This window comes from Prunus avium, chromosome 7 (assembly GCF_965620075.1).
Source record: "Prunus avium chromosome 7, drPruAviu1.hap1.1, whole genome shotgun sequence".
NCBI lineage: Eukaryota > Viridiplantae > Streptophyta > Magnoliopsida > Rosales > Rosaceae > Prunus > Prunus avium.
Window position 1 is genome coordinate 6320758 of NC_142290.1, and position 12764 is coordinate 6333521.

Sequence of the window (12764 nt, forward strand, 5' to 3'; positions counted from 1 at the left end):
GGAATAAAGAAGATCTCCCAAAGGAGAATCGTTTTCCAGTGAACCACACAGTCCTATCCCATGTGGCATTATCACAACTAAACACGTAAACAAGACATGGGTGAAAATCAGATGCCACGTGTCACATGCGCATTTAAACTCATAGATTTCATTGGATGAGATTATATCCGGTGTGAACCAATTGTAACTCCCACGCATCTTATCCGTCCACCCCTTTGTGGTGTCTCTAAAATCCTACTATACAGACAGACGGAGAGGGAGAGAGCTCACTTCCATTGCCAACATTCTGCTAAAACTTCAAACTTTGCTCCAAAAATGGCAGCAGAGATGGCTCTTGTAAAACCCAAGTTTGCTCCAAAAATGGCAGCAGAGATGGCTCTTGTAAAACCCATCACCAATTTCAACAATGTGAGCCCAAAATTTGGAAGCAGCAGAGCTTGCTCATACAACAGGTTGAGCTGCTCAATAAGAATGTCTGCAACTGCACAGCCCACAGCCAAAAAGTCCCCAAAGAAAGCCATCAAGGAGACCCTTTTGGCACCAAGGTTCTACACCACTGACTTTGATGAGATGGAGACCCTCTTCAACACTGAGATCAACAAGAACCTCAACCAGGCTGAGTTTGAGGCTCTGCTTCAGGAGTTCAAGACTGACTACAACCAGACCCACTTTGTGAGGAACAAGGAGTTCAAGGAGGCCGCTGATAAGCTCCAAGGCCCCCTCAGACAGATTTTTGTGGAGTTCTTGGAGAGGTCTTGCACTGCTGAGTTCTCTGGCTTCCTTCTTTACAAAGAGCTTGGAAGAAGGCTCAAGGTGAAATTCTGATTAAATTATCATCTCAATTTGCACAGTCAGATGGGGTTTTTGGTTAATTTGCAAGTTGGGTTATTCTTTTTTTGTTTGTGGTAGTTAAATTTTAAGAGGATTTATGTTGCAGAAAACCAATCCAGTGGTGGCTGAGATATTCTCTCTCATGTCCAGGGATGAAGCCAGGCATGCTGGGTATGCAAGCATTTTGTTACTCTTTTTTAGGATACTATTACTCACAAGAATAAGCAATATTGATTAGAATGAATAACCATAGTTTTGTATTACTGTTGCAGGTTTTTGAACAAGGGTCTGTCTGATTTCAATTTGGCATTGGACTTGGGGTTTCTGACAAAGGCCAGGAAATACACATTTTTCAAACCAAAGTTCATCTTCTATGCCACTTATTTATCTGAGAAGATTGGATACTGGAGATACATTACCATATACAGGCATCTCAAGGAGAACCCTGAGTACCAGTGCTATCCCATTTTCAAGTATTTTGAGAACTGGTGTCAGGATGAGAACAGGCATGGTGACTTCTTTTCTGCACTGATGAAGGCACAACCCCAATTCCTTAATGACTGGAAGGCAAAGTTGTGGTCTCGATTCTTCTGCTTATCGGTAACTTCTTGCTCTCAAGATAACAATTATTTCTTTAGCCATGTAATGTCACAGCTGCACATGTAAGAATACACTTTCTTGTTTGCAACCAAAACCAATATGTGTTCAGAACAAAATATTTTATGGGAAGTAGCATTTATTTCCCCCCTCTTTGCCTACCCAAAAAACTGAAATGGTTTAGCATCAAGTTACATAAGGTTGCGCAGCTGTCCCTCAACTTCTGTTCCTCATACTTGACAAATTTATGGTGCAGGTATATGTGACAATGTACCTAAATGATTGCCAACGCACAGCTTTCTATGAAGGCATCGGGCTCAACACAAAAGAATTTGATATGCATGTTATCATTGAGGTGAGTCTGTGGTTCCATAGTTCAAGATTACCAAACCTTGAGAGAATTTTTTTTTATTGTAGTTCAAGATTAGACTCTTACACAGTAGATAATTCCTGAGATAGCTATTAATGTTTCTAATATGCTAGAAGCATCCTTCTTTCTCACAGCTTTAATTTTCAAACTTATTTTCAAGAACGATAAATCCTCTTAATTCCCTTCTTGGTTGCCAAGATGATGAGGTAGAAAGAGAAAAATCAGAATTTCCTTGTATACCTGAGTAGTTGCAATATCAAAGTTTGCACTCTTTTTCATTTACACTCTTGGCAACCAATATGGAGGTAAGAGGTGATATTTATCGTTTGTTAAACATCCAATCTCTTGTTAGAAGCATGCTAACATCTAGTCTTTTTTCTGGAAGATCATAAGACTGCCTTTACTCCCTTAGCTAGTTGGACATGACAACTTTTGTGCCAAGGTTCAGTAGTGTATTTTCTGTTTATGCAGACGAATCGCACTACAGCCAGAATTTTCCCAGCTGTGCTTGATGTTGAGAACCCAGAATTCAAAAGGAAACTGGACCGCATGGTGGAGATTAACCAGAAGCTGATTGCTGTCGGGGAAAGCGACGACATTCCCTTGGTGAAGAACTTAAAGAGGATACCTATGGTTGCTGCATTGGCCTCTGAGCTTCTGGCTGCATACCTTATGCCACCCATTGAGTCCGGATCTGTTGATTTTGCTGAGTTTGAAACCCAACTGGTGTACTGATTTTTTGTAAGATTTCCCTCTCATCCCATATGATGTTAGAGCATAATTAGTATGCCTACAAAACCGAGAAGATGTTGTCAAGTTATCAACACTTGTTAACATACCCTTTGCTTCGTAACGTTTAATTTTTTTTTAATGTAAAAATGGTTTCCCTTTGGCAATATTCTTGGTCATACGCTTCAAATTTCTAACCCTAAACCCTAAAACATTACTTCCCTTAATCCACGGTGATTTATTTTTTATGAAAATGATTTTATCTATACATAAATACTCCGACCGTTTAATTCATGGCTTAGACGTCTGTAATGAGTCAACCATTATACAGCAAATGTCAATTTCAGCCCTAATACTTTAAACGATTGAGATCGCATATCTTAAACTATGGAATAAAATTGTAATTTCAATCAATATCTCTCATCCAATATTTTTTCCCAGTAATTTATCTTGCTAACATCCATCAGGTTTGCAAACACATTGTGTCAACCATCTGTTAAGTTCTAAATAATTGTCTTGAAAATGAAATTAATCTAATCTTTGCTTCCATGTAGCTCTCATAGCAATATTGTTAAACAAATCAAACCCCAAATGAAAAGTTTACACATTTAACTTAGCAAGTCTCAGCACCCTATCCAAAAACAAAACAGAAAAACAAAAAGCCCAAGTGCATACGGCAGATGTTTTTTATTTACTTAAATTTTTTTTCTTTTGTCAAAGTTTGGAAGGGGGAGGCGAGATGTACCATTAGGTTCAAACCTGAGATCCCTAATCTGCACGCAAATGCTCTTACCACTAAGCTATGGACCCATTCGCGGATGTAGCATAGGTTATATATACATTATTAAATATCATATAGCAAACCAGAAAGAATATTATCCAATGAAACTTGGAGCAAGTCAATCCAGATTTTCTTAAAACTATGGAAAAGCCAGCAGTCTGTAAGTCATCAAAAAGGCAAAATAAAATAAACACTACTGAACATTAAACCACTATGAACACCATTCCTTGCAGATTTCTGCATTATTGTAAACACAGCAAGACATTTTACAACAATCATGAGTCAGAGTTTTATCATGGGACGATGTAACTGTATGAACTCTCCTTTGCTTTCCAGCATCAAAGTGACCAACTACTGTAACTGTATTAAGAAAACGTAACTGCTTACCTAGTTTCTGACTACCATAACTACTGAAACAAAAGATCCTTTGGAAACCGAAAAGAAAGATGCCTCACGAGATGCAAAAGCCCTAGAAGAGATCTGTTGTAGCCAAACCTGTCATTAAGGGACGAAGGTCAAGTAGAACACAGAATAAGAATGATAATTCAGAAACAGGACGAGTAACACCAAAAATTATACTAAACATGACATGTACACAAAGCTGAGGGATGTTGAGGAATATCATAGGATTTCTTTTCCAATATGTTTTCTGTGGCATTTAGAAGAGTATTTCATATCACGCCACACTTAAAACTAGCATCAACAAGAACAAATTAATTATCAAGGGTGATGAGTGTAAAACAGTTAAGACATGTTGTTTCCTATGCCAGTTGATTAAACCAAACAAGCAAACTAATAAAGATATAGTTTAGTATTTGTCCACATTGCATTACTCTTCCATTGGATAATCATGTTTTCTCTCTTTCTTTTTGCTTGTTCTTTATGTTCAGAAAGATGGAGCATATGATTAGAAAGCTCAAAGAATCTCTATTTTCGCTGCATATTTTTTTGTTATGTTATAGAAGAACCAGTTAACTGATGATGCAAGTCAAAACCCAAAATAATCATTTTTGACGCTGACATAACCCACTTAAGTGACTTACTAATACAAGGAACTAAAGTTTGAGGTCTGAAAGTATAAGAATCCTACATTTAAAAAATAGACACACAAAAAAAAAGTCTCAAATGAAAATATGGAAATAAAATAAAGTTAAGAAACCTTTATGCTCGGAAAACAGGTGATGTGGTCTTGGGATGGTTATTTCCACAATCAGCTTCCTCATTTGCTCCATCCAAGGAAATGGTGCTCTGTACAGATGCTCTCAATTCATCTCTCGGAGGTGAGCTTCCCACAGAATCTCTCACTGCATCCCTTGTAGTAACACTTTGCACAGATTCTGTAATTTTATCTACATCTATTGAGTATTTCACAGATTCTTTTGCTTCTGTCTGAACGGGAAAGAAAGTGTCAAAAGCAGGTCCTCGTTGTTCCCCTGCATTCTTCAAATCATCCTCCAAATCATCATAGTCAAAATTCCGCAAAAGGTTGGGAATTGGAAAATCATTGTCCTCCTCAATGCCAGTTCCCATTTCAATATCAATTTTCTCCTTTGAGCCCATAATACCTTCATCAAGATTTGGAGTCACAGATCCTGCGATCATCTGTTCATCCATTTCAATGAATGATCGGAATCTATTCATTGAAGGAGGGATCTTAGCGAAAAAAACTTCTTTGATGTTCCACATCACTCCTTTGTTATATGGGTTCTCGTTCTTATCATATCGGTACCGGAAGTTTTCATATGTTGTCTGTAACAAAACAAGAATCAGAGAAAAAATGTTAGATGAGAATGTACATATCGTCTCTGTGTGTGTAGTAGGTGTTATATTCAAGAATACTGACAAAAACACAATGTTGAAACTTTGTATTAGACTATAATGCCCTACTTATTTAAACTATGTCATTTATTTATTACAATAATATTATTTTAAGGATTAAGTATCTCTTCCTTTTTTTCACACTCTAGCTCCCTCTTTCATGTTCCTGTTATTTGTTTCTTCTATTGTTATAATCTCCATAAATAAAGCCTACTTCTGATTTGAACATATGATTCTTGTTCTGAAAAGAAAGCCTATCTTTAATAGCCCATCAGGAAAGCATTTTAACCAAGTCTTTAATATTTTAATCAATACTATAAGCGAACTTTCTCCATTTCCTTAATCAATACATTATATGAAAGAAAATTATTATCACTTGATCAAATCAAGTAATTCTCAAAGATATATATAAAATATTCTTCTTAGTAATAAAATCACAATGTCTCAATATTCTTAACCACGCATAACTAATAACGATAATATTTCCTTGATGTATGTTTTAATTAGGTTTATGCATTATATACTTTTATATTCTAAACAAGAGTGATTTACTAACTAGCACTTGGTCTAGTTGTATTCCTCTTCCCAATGGAGGAGGCCCCAAGTTCGAATCCCCTCCCTTCTTGATTAAAAAAACTATTAAATTATTTTATCATTTAAACCAAATGCAAGAATATGTCAATGTGCTAGTACAATAGATACAGGCTAGAAAATCAAGATAAATGCATATCGTACTAGATTAACTACAACACTGCAGCTTCACCCATTTATTTTTTTGGGAGGCGAAGCCATTTGGCCCAAATGCCATCAGCTAAGATCTCCATAGATAAGATTCTTAGAGGGAGAGAAAACCAATCAGATTATATAATTTGCATATTTAGTTTCAGTATATCATTGAGCAAGGTCACCTGGTTTGTGCATATCAAGTAGGAATGGAAGATTGTAAGGCCACCAACAAACCAGATAGCGATGAAGCAGTACGCTAAAAGGAAATCTGATAGGATATCTTTCGACATAGCTTGTCTACCGCCTTCTTGAACTACATTTATCCAAGAGAAGACAAAAACATATATGCAGAGTATGGTTGAGGTTGATATGAACATGAAGAAGAACCTATAGTTACGCTGCAACCAAGCATACAAGAGGACAGTTAGTTTATGAGTAGACCGCACAATGAACAATTATACAAAGATTTGGACACCAAATAAATTGCAACCATAAACTTGATATTCAAAACAAGTTGATTCAATTATAGTTGTCAGACAACAAAACTACTTGCGGTTCACGTATGTGCAGTTTCCAGCTAAACTTTAGATGACTTAGTTACGGAGCCCATAAGGGTGTCAAGAGAAATGGGGTAGTACTGTATAGCTGGTAAGATTACATGGAAATAAATCAGGACTATCAATGTAGACTCTCACCTTTCAAACTAGTGTGAAAAAGTTTAAACATGCTACCGAAAAAGTAACTTCAAGAATTTTAGTATCTAATAAATAAATCTGGGTCAAAGTTTCAAACGATTTTGTGCTGTCAAAGTAAAACTTTGCAAGGATCCCAAGATATATTGGATTAAGTGCTAATAATAAGACAGAAGAAATACTTAGACAGCTCCAACTACACAGGTATAACATTCCAGCAGTTATAAAAATATTTAGTTTGTTCCTACTGCAATTCTTGACCGACAATACCTTTGGTCTTTGATAAATATCACTACAGTCAGCACCATGTTCAAAAGAGTTAACTATGTCCAGGAAGGAAACCCACGTAAAATGATCAGTTCACTTAGTTGTACCCTATTCCAATTTCTCATCACAGGTGGCATAAACATAGAAGATACTCTTTTACACTAATAACTTACAATTCCAATGCATTGGCCAACCCATGGACAATGATGATCGAATCTCTGAACACAATTGTTGCAGATAGAACAGTGAGATACACGAGGAGGGCGATAAAGCAAACAAGTATCACAGTACTTCACTTTTACTGTGTGACCATTTACAATGACATCTTTGGTTCGTGGTAGTTTCAAATGAGGAGTTCTTTCATTAACCCACTCCATTGATGGGGTAGCAAGACCAAATGCTTCATCTGATTCTGGAGGCCTTGAATTTCTAGGGACTATTCCAGGATCCCTACCAGAAGTCAAGAACAGAAATGTTAAATCCTGCACAGAAATGAGCTAAATGTCAGATTTCTATTTAAATACCAGAGCAATCAACAATTGTAAGAACAGAATGTTCAATCATCTTTAATTTATCAAGTGATTGAAATCATATAGTCATCATCTTAGTCTTCGAGAGTGATAAGGCTGCCATTGGGATGCAATCCAAGTGTCCGATGGCTTAGATCCACAACCACAAGAAAAGGGAAACAGAAGTCACATACAGAACATTTTGACAAGTTAACATCCCTGTGATATGTACAAAGAAAAACGTGATCTGGTACATGAAATAAAAAAGAATCCATATTGCAGAAAGAAAAGACTCATTCCAAACGCTGATTGGAGAAACGGAGGTCTCTTAACATTTGAGGTCTAGACACCCTTATTGATGAGGACATCTTTGTCAAACCCATTAGGGTTTACAAACGAAAGAGATGGAAGAGGGAATTATTAATTAGTTTCCTAATTTATTTGTTAGTTCCTAGGTTCTCTAAGTTTTCCAGATTTCATTAGGATTTTTAGTTTTTCCAGATTTCAGTAGGATTTCCAAGTTTCCTATTTTATTTGTATTATGATTTCTTTCCTAGAATAAGTTTAATTTTCCCTTTCACTCTAGGGTTAGATTATTATAAATACCCTGTCTATGTAGTTCATTATGGAGTTGAGTTGTTGAGATATAAAGAAAAGTTTATTTTCCAGAGATTGGAGACTACTTGGTGTGAAGCCAAACCACTGGAGTGATTCCAGACCTATCCCTTTTGTTCTATTTTCTGTTTCCCATTGTTTTCGCTTCCGCTAAACTACCTAAATACTCAATTCACCCGTATCCTACATCACTTACACTCCTTCAGTTTATCATTTAAACATTAGTACATTATCAAAGGCCAAATCTTGCTGATGTAATGCATGATTGTCCATCTGAAAGTTGCCTCACATTCAAAAGCTTTGAGCTTATAACCATGTCCATTGTAACAGCTTTAGCCCTATCTTCCTTCGAAAAGGTATTGGATCTAATCCACGGGGAATGGCTGCCCCATTATGTGTGATGTACCTTTCAATTATAGTAGAGAAGTTTATATTGACTCAGAATGGCTTATTACGTAGCATTAAATCTGGAGACAGAAAGGACAATGGTAAAAGTACTAAGCCATCATCAGTGGGCAGGTGTAATTTTTTTGATTGCCACTTAAAGCAAAATCCACATCCATAATTTCCTTCCCAAGACCCAGGTTTTCCGGGACAGCCACAAGTAATGGCATTTCTGGTGAAATAGAGGCTTATGTAAATAGCCATATAGTATTTATTCGTTTTGATGATCCTCATGGCCTAATAGATGTTTTCCTCTACTTTTAAGACAGGAGTTATCCTATGGATGCTGCTATTAATTCCAAGGCAAGGATCAAGTTTTGAGTTTCAATAATAACTTAACCAAAAGTAAGTTGGTAGACTACTGAGATCTTCACTGTTAACTCTTAGCTATCTCATAAGAAATGGTGAAATAGAGGTTATGCGAATAGCCACATACAGAATAGGCCTCTGACTACAAACAACTGTGTATAGAAAGAAAAAGAAATAGAAAAAATAAAAAAGAAGACTTACCAAAACAGTAAGGACTGAGCCAACTATTAATACAGGATACCAAAGATCTGTATTGTTCCCCTTTTTTATTTTAAAATAAACCTTTATACAAAAGGCAACTGCTGGGCCGGCAACAAGGAGTGTGGACAGAAGAAGAGATGCCACATCAGGACCAAAAATTAATCTCCCGCCACATAAAAAGTTCTGAAAAAACCAATCAAAAGCCCCATCAGTAAAAGCACACCAAACAGGATTTGAGTTTTAACAATATTCAAACTGGATTTGGATGTTTAACAATATTCGATAAGTATACATGTATGTCAACTCCTGGCCTATCTTCAGCCAAAAGAATGGTCCATAAAGCTTTCATTAATGGAAGATATAGCCAATAAAATTACAGAGAAAGGGGAAACATAAACTTAGTGCTGATCAGCGAAGGAAATTTAATGATATCCATGTCCATCAAAGAACCCTGACAAACTATGATGATAAATTTTACTTTTAAATGAGAATCGAATTTTTTTTTGAAATTTCAACTTCGAAATCAGTCACATGAACAATATGCTTGGTGAAAGGTTAACTACCAATAAAGTAAAGTGCATGCATAAATCAAATGCACCAGGCTTCCAAGTAATGATCAAACGTGCCATACCAAGAAATGATCAATAAATTTAATATTGTACGACTTGAATTAATACATGCATTCATATATCTGCAGATATAAGCGAAAGGAAGAAAATATGCATGGCATGATAAATACTGATTATTCATTTGTTTTATATTCAAAATTAGTCTTTCTTTTTCTCCGCAGATAGGAGATAAATCAACTCCACAAGCCATTTTTCTGCTTACTAGATTTTTGAGGGCTACTACATGAATCTTGCTTTAAACTACAATCTGTCTTCCAAACTACCACATGAAATAATAAATAATTATTTTGCTTTATCTGTTCAGTACATCCGTACCTGGTCTGCAAAATCTTGGTTGAAACGCATAAAAATGCACTCAAAATAGCAAGTAACCACACTAAGGAACAGATGAATGAAAGAAACAAATATATGACCTTATTGGCAAGAATTTGAAATCAAGTGTTTAACCTGGACCGCGACCCAGAAAGATATATCTTTTGCTTCTAGTCATAAATATAATCAGGAAATAAGTAAGGCCTTCTTGTGCCGCAAGAGGGGAGGGGGTAATTAAGTAAAGCCAGTCTAGCTAGAGTGCATCTTAAAAACAACTGCCTCACCGTAAATTTAAAGACAAAAACACACACAAGAGAGAGGAAAGAAGATGATAAACAAAGAGATTAGTCAAATTCATAATATCATCCTCTTCTCTCAGTAACAAAAGCAATACACGCAGATAAACCAATACAATTCATGCTGATTAAAAAAACAGTCGCAAGTCAAGAACAGTAAACACAATTGAGAGAGAGAGAGAGAGAGAGAGAGAGAGAGAGAGAGAGAGACTCACATTGCTTCCTTGCCAGACTTGGTATAGCCTCTTGGGTTTATTCTGTGCCATACCATCAATGGATGATATGAACCCAGATGCCCAAACTCTTCTATTCTCAACTCCCAAACCCTCTGTTCATCACAATTCCACTTCCTTCCTCCACTACAAAACCCAAAACACCTTAAGAAAACCAATTCAAAGCAAATAAATGGGGTTTGTGAGTTTTACATGATGTACCTGTAAATGAGCAATTCAGCACTGAAGAGAGAGAGAGAGAGAGAGAGAGAGAGAGAGAGAGAGAGAGAGGGAGATGGAGAGAGGTTTTTGGGTTTGGGATCAAAACCAGCTGCCTCTCTGCCCACCACTTTTTCTTGAGACGGATTCTACCAAGGCAACAGAGACAAACAAGATTCTCTCTCTGTCTGTCTCTCTTTCTCTCTCTCTCTAACTCTCTCTCTCTAACACGCTGCCAACGATGACATCCGGGCGGATGTTCCAATTTCTCGCGGATTTTACGCGCCCAACCAACATTTTTCATTTTTGTTTTTGTTTTTATGGTTTTCAAACAATTATTTATTTTCATAATTATTATTTGTTGATCATTTATAAATTATACGTCAACTATAGGATTGATAACAAAATTAATCAACTTTGGCAACAAAAAAGACAAACTTTGTTCTCTTTTTTGCATCAATGTTGCTCCGCCACTGCCAGTTCACCAGTCTAACCAACGTGCTGTCACAACTTTTTTTTTTGGGTATTACTCGTTACAACTATTTTTTCTTTCTCGTCGTGCATTACAATATTCTTGTTCATGAATTACATACGCGTGTTCACTTTTTTTTTTCCTTCATTTTATTTTATTTTTTTAGTGTTAAGTTTTTCTTATTAGAAGAGTTTTTTTTTCGAAGGAAAAATCATTACTAAGGAAAATTACAATAGGGCAGCTATATAAAGTAAGCTCAAAATACTCGGGTTGGAGAGATCTAGGCATAGTACGCCTTTTTTTTTTTTTGGGTTGGTGTCATTTGGTTTTTTTTTTTTTTTTTTTGTTTTGATCGAGGGTGTCAATTGTTGAGTAGAGGGAGAGGGGAGTATTATATTGGATTGTCTCCTACATGAATCGAACCCAAGTAAGAATGTCCAAAGAAATACATGGTTGAGTTTCTCCATTCACGCAAGATGAGCCCAACAAATACACCATAAAAAGGGAAAAAGTCCAAACAAAGTCATCAAAAGGCCACATTAGACATAATGCCCAGTCTAGATATAAGGTCAACCAAAGCCGACAATAAAAACTTGGTTTTTAGCAAACTCGAGGACAAAGTCAATAGAGTCGTCTTGCCATGAAGACTTGGACAACACTATCGTGGCAAAAGTTGAAGGGAGAACCTGCCACCACACAAAAACAATACCCACAAATCTGCCAGAACCGACCAATCCGTCAAAAGCACTGGGCATATGACGCCATCAGATACGCCGTCGTGAAAGCAGAAGTAAACAAGCTACAAAAGAATAATTTTAATCGCTAGGTAGATTTTCCTAGATGGATGTCAAACTCGGTCATGGTTAGGAAAACGGAGGACAAATGGCACATGTGTGTCGACTTCACCAACCTTAATAAGGCGTGTCCCAAGGACAACTTTCCTTTACCAAGAATCGATCAGCTGGTTGACGCCACGACAGGGCACGAAGAACGCCTACTCGGGGTATAACCAAATTCGAATGCACACGACCAACTAGGATAGCACGTCCTTCATCACCGATCGTGGCACATACTGCTATTAGGTCATGCCTTTCGGGCTCCGGAACGCAGGGCCTACCTACTAACGACTGGCCAACCAGATGTTTGCCGAACAGATTTGCAATAGCATGGAGGTATATGTCGACGACATGCTAATAAAAAGTATATGCGCCGACCAACACGTTGCAAACCTAGCCAAGACCTTTGCGATCTTAAGAGAGTATGGAATGAAATTAAATCCAGCTAAGTGTGTATTTGGGGTCGGCTTGAGCGAATTCTTATGCTTCATGGTCAGCCACATGAGCATTGAGGCTAACCTGGAGAAAATTCAGGCCCTCATTGGTATGACCCAACTCAGGACCCAGAAGGAGGTTCAGAGCCTGACAGGACAAGTGGCGGCATTGAATCACTTTATATCAAAAGCAACCGACCGATGCCTCCAGTTCTTCAAAGTCTTCAAGGGGAATAATAAAATAGTGGATTGGACGCCAGAGTGCGCCTTGGAGTTCGAAAACTTGAAGACACACATGAGGTAGGCTCCCATACTATCCAAACTTGAGGTCGGGGATATATTATCACTATACGTATCTGTATCCCCCTCGGCAGTAAGCTCTATGCTCACCCAAGATCAAGATAAGGTGCAGCACCCGGTCTATTATGTAAGCAAAGCCTTGATCGATACGGAGACTCGGTACCC

The 12764-nt window shown here is 37.2% G+C and overlaps 2 protein-coding genes across 2 annotated transcripts; one reads left to right on the forward strand and one right to left on the reverse strand.

Moving 5' to 3' along the window:
- The first annotated feature begins 203 nt into the window (after positions 1 to 203).
- CRD1 (dicarboxylate diiron protein, putative (Crd1)) lies at positions 204 to 2694 on the forward strand. Its single transcript, XM_021966493.2, has 5 exons — positions 204 to 813; positions 938 to 1002; positions 1104 to 1431; positions 1685 to 1783; positions 2270 to 2694. The coding sequence occupies exons 1-5, from the start codon at positions 316 to 318 to the stop codon at positions 2531 to 2533; spliced, it is 1254 nt and encodes a 417-aa protein (XP_021822185.1). The 5' UTR covers positions 204 to 315; the 3' UTR covers positions 2534 to 2694.
- Positions 1195 to 10826, reverse strand: LOC110763661 (putative protein S-acyltransferase 4). Its single transcript, XM_021966492.2, has 7 exons — positions 10561 to 10826; positions 10342 to 10485; positions 8890 to 9072; positions 6985 to 7293; positions 6035 to 6250; positions 4468 to 5057; positions 1195 to 3803 (listed from the first exon to the last, which is right to left on the reverse strand). The coding sequence occupies exons 2-6, from the start codon at positions 10390 to 10392 to the stop codon at positions 4470 to 4472; spliced, it is 1347 nt and encodes a 448-aa protein (XP_021822184.1). The 5' UTR covers positions 10393 to 10485; positions 10561 to 10826; the 3' UTR covers positions 1195 to 3803; positions 4468 to 4469.
- Between the last annotated feature and the right edge of the window lie 1938 nt (positions 10827 to 12764).

Bases quoted from the DNA above. Each gene is read 5' to 3' on its own strand.
- CRD1 (XM_021966493.2), top strand. From the start codon at position 316: ATGGCAGCAGAGATGGCTCTTGTAAAACCCAAGTTTGCTCCAAAAATG. The intron at 1,003-1,103 runs GTATGCAAGCAT...TTACTGTTGCAG, and splicing joins GATGAAGCCAGGCATGCTGG to GTTTTTGAACAAGGGTCTGT. The intron at 1,784-2,269 runs GTGAGTCTGTGG...CTGTTTATGCAG, and splicing joins ATATGCATGTTATCATTGAG to ACGAATCGCACTACAGCCAG.
- LOC110763661 (XM_021966492.2), bottom strand. From the start codon at position 10,392: ATGGCACAGAATAAACCCAAGAGGCTATACCAAGTCTGGCAAGGAAGC. The intron at 9,073-10,341 runs GTGAGTCTCTCT...TGGTTTTTTCAG, and splicing joins AAGTCTGGCAAGGAAGCAAT to AACTTTTTATGTGGCGGGAG. The intron at 6,251-6,984 runs GTAAGTTATTAG...GCTTGGTTGCAG, and splicing joins TTGGCCAATGCATTGGAATT to CGTAACTATAGGTTCTTCTT.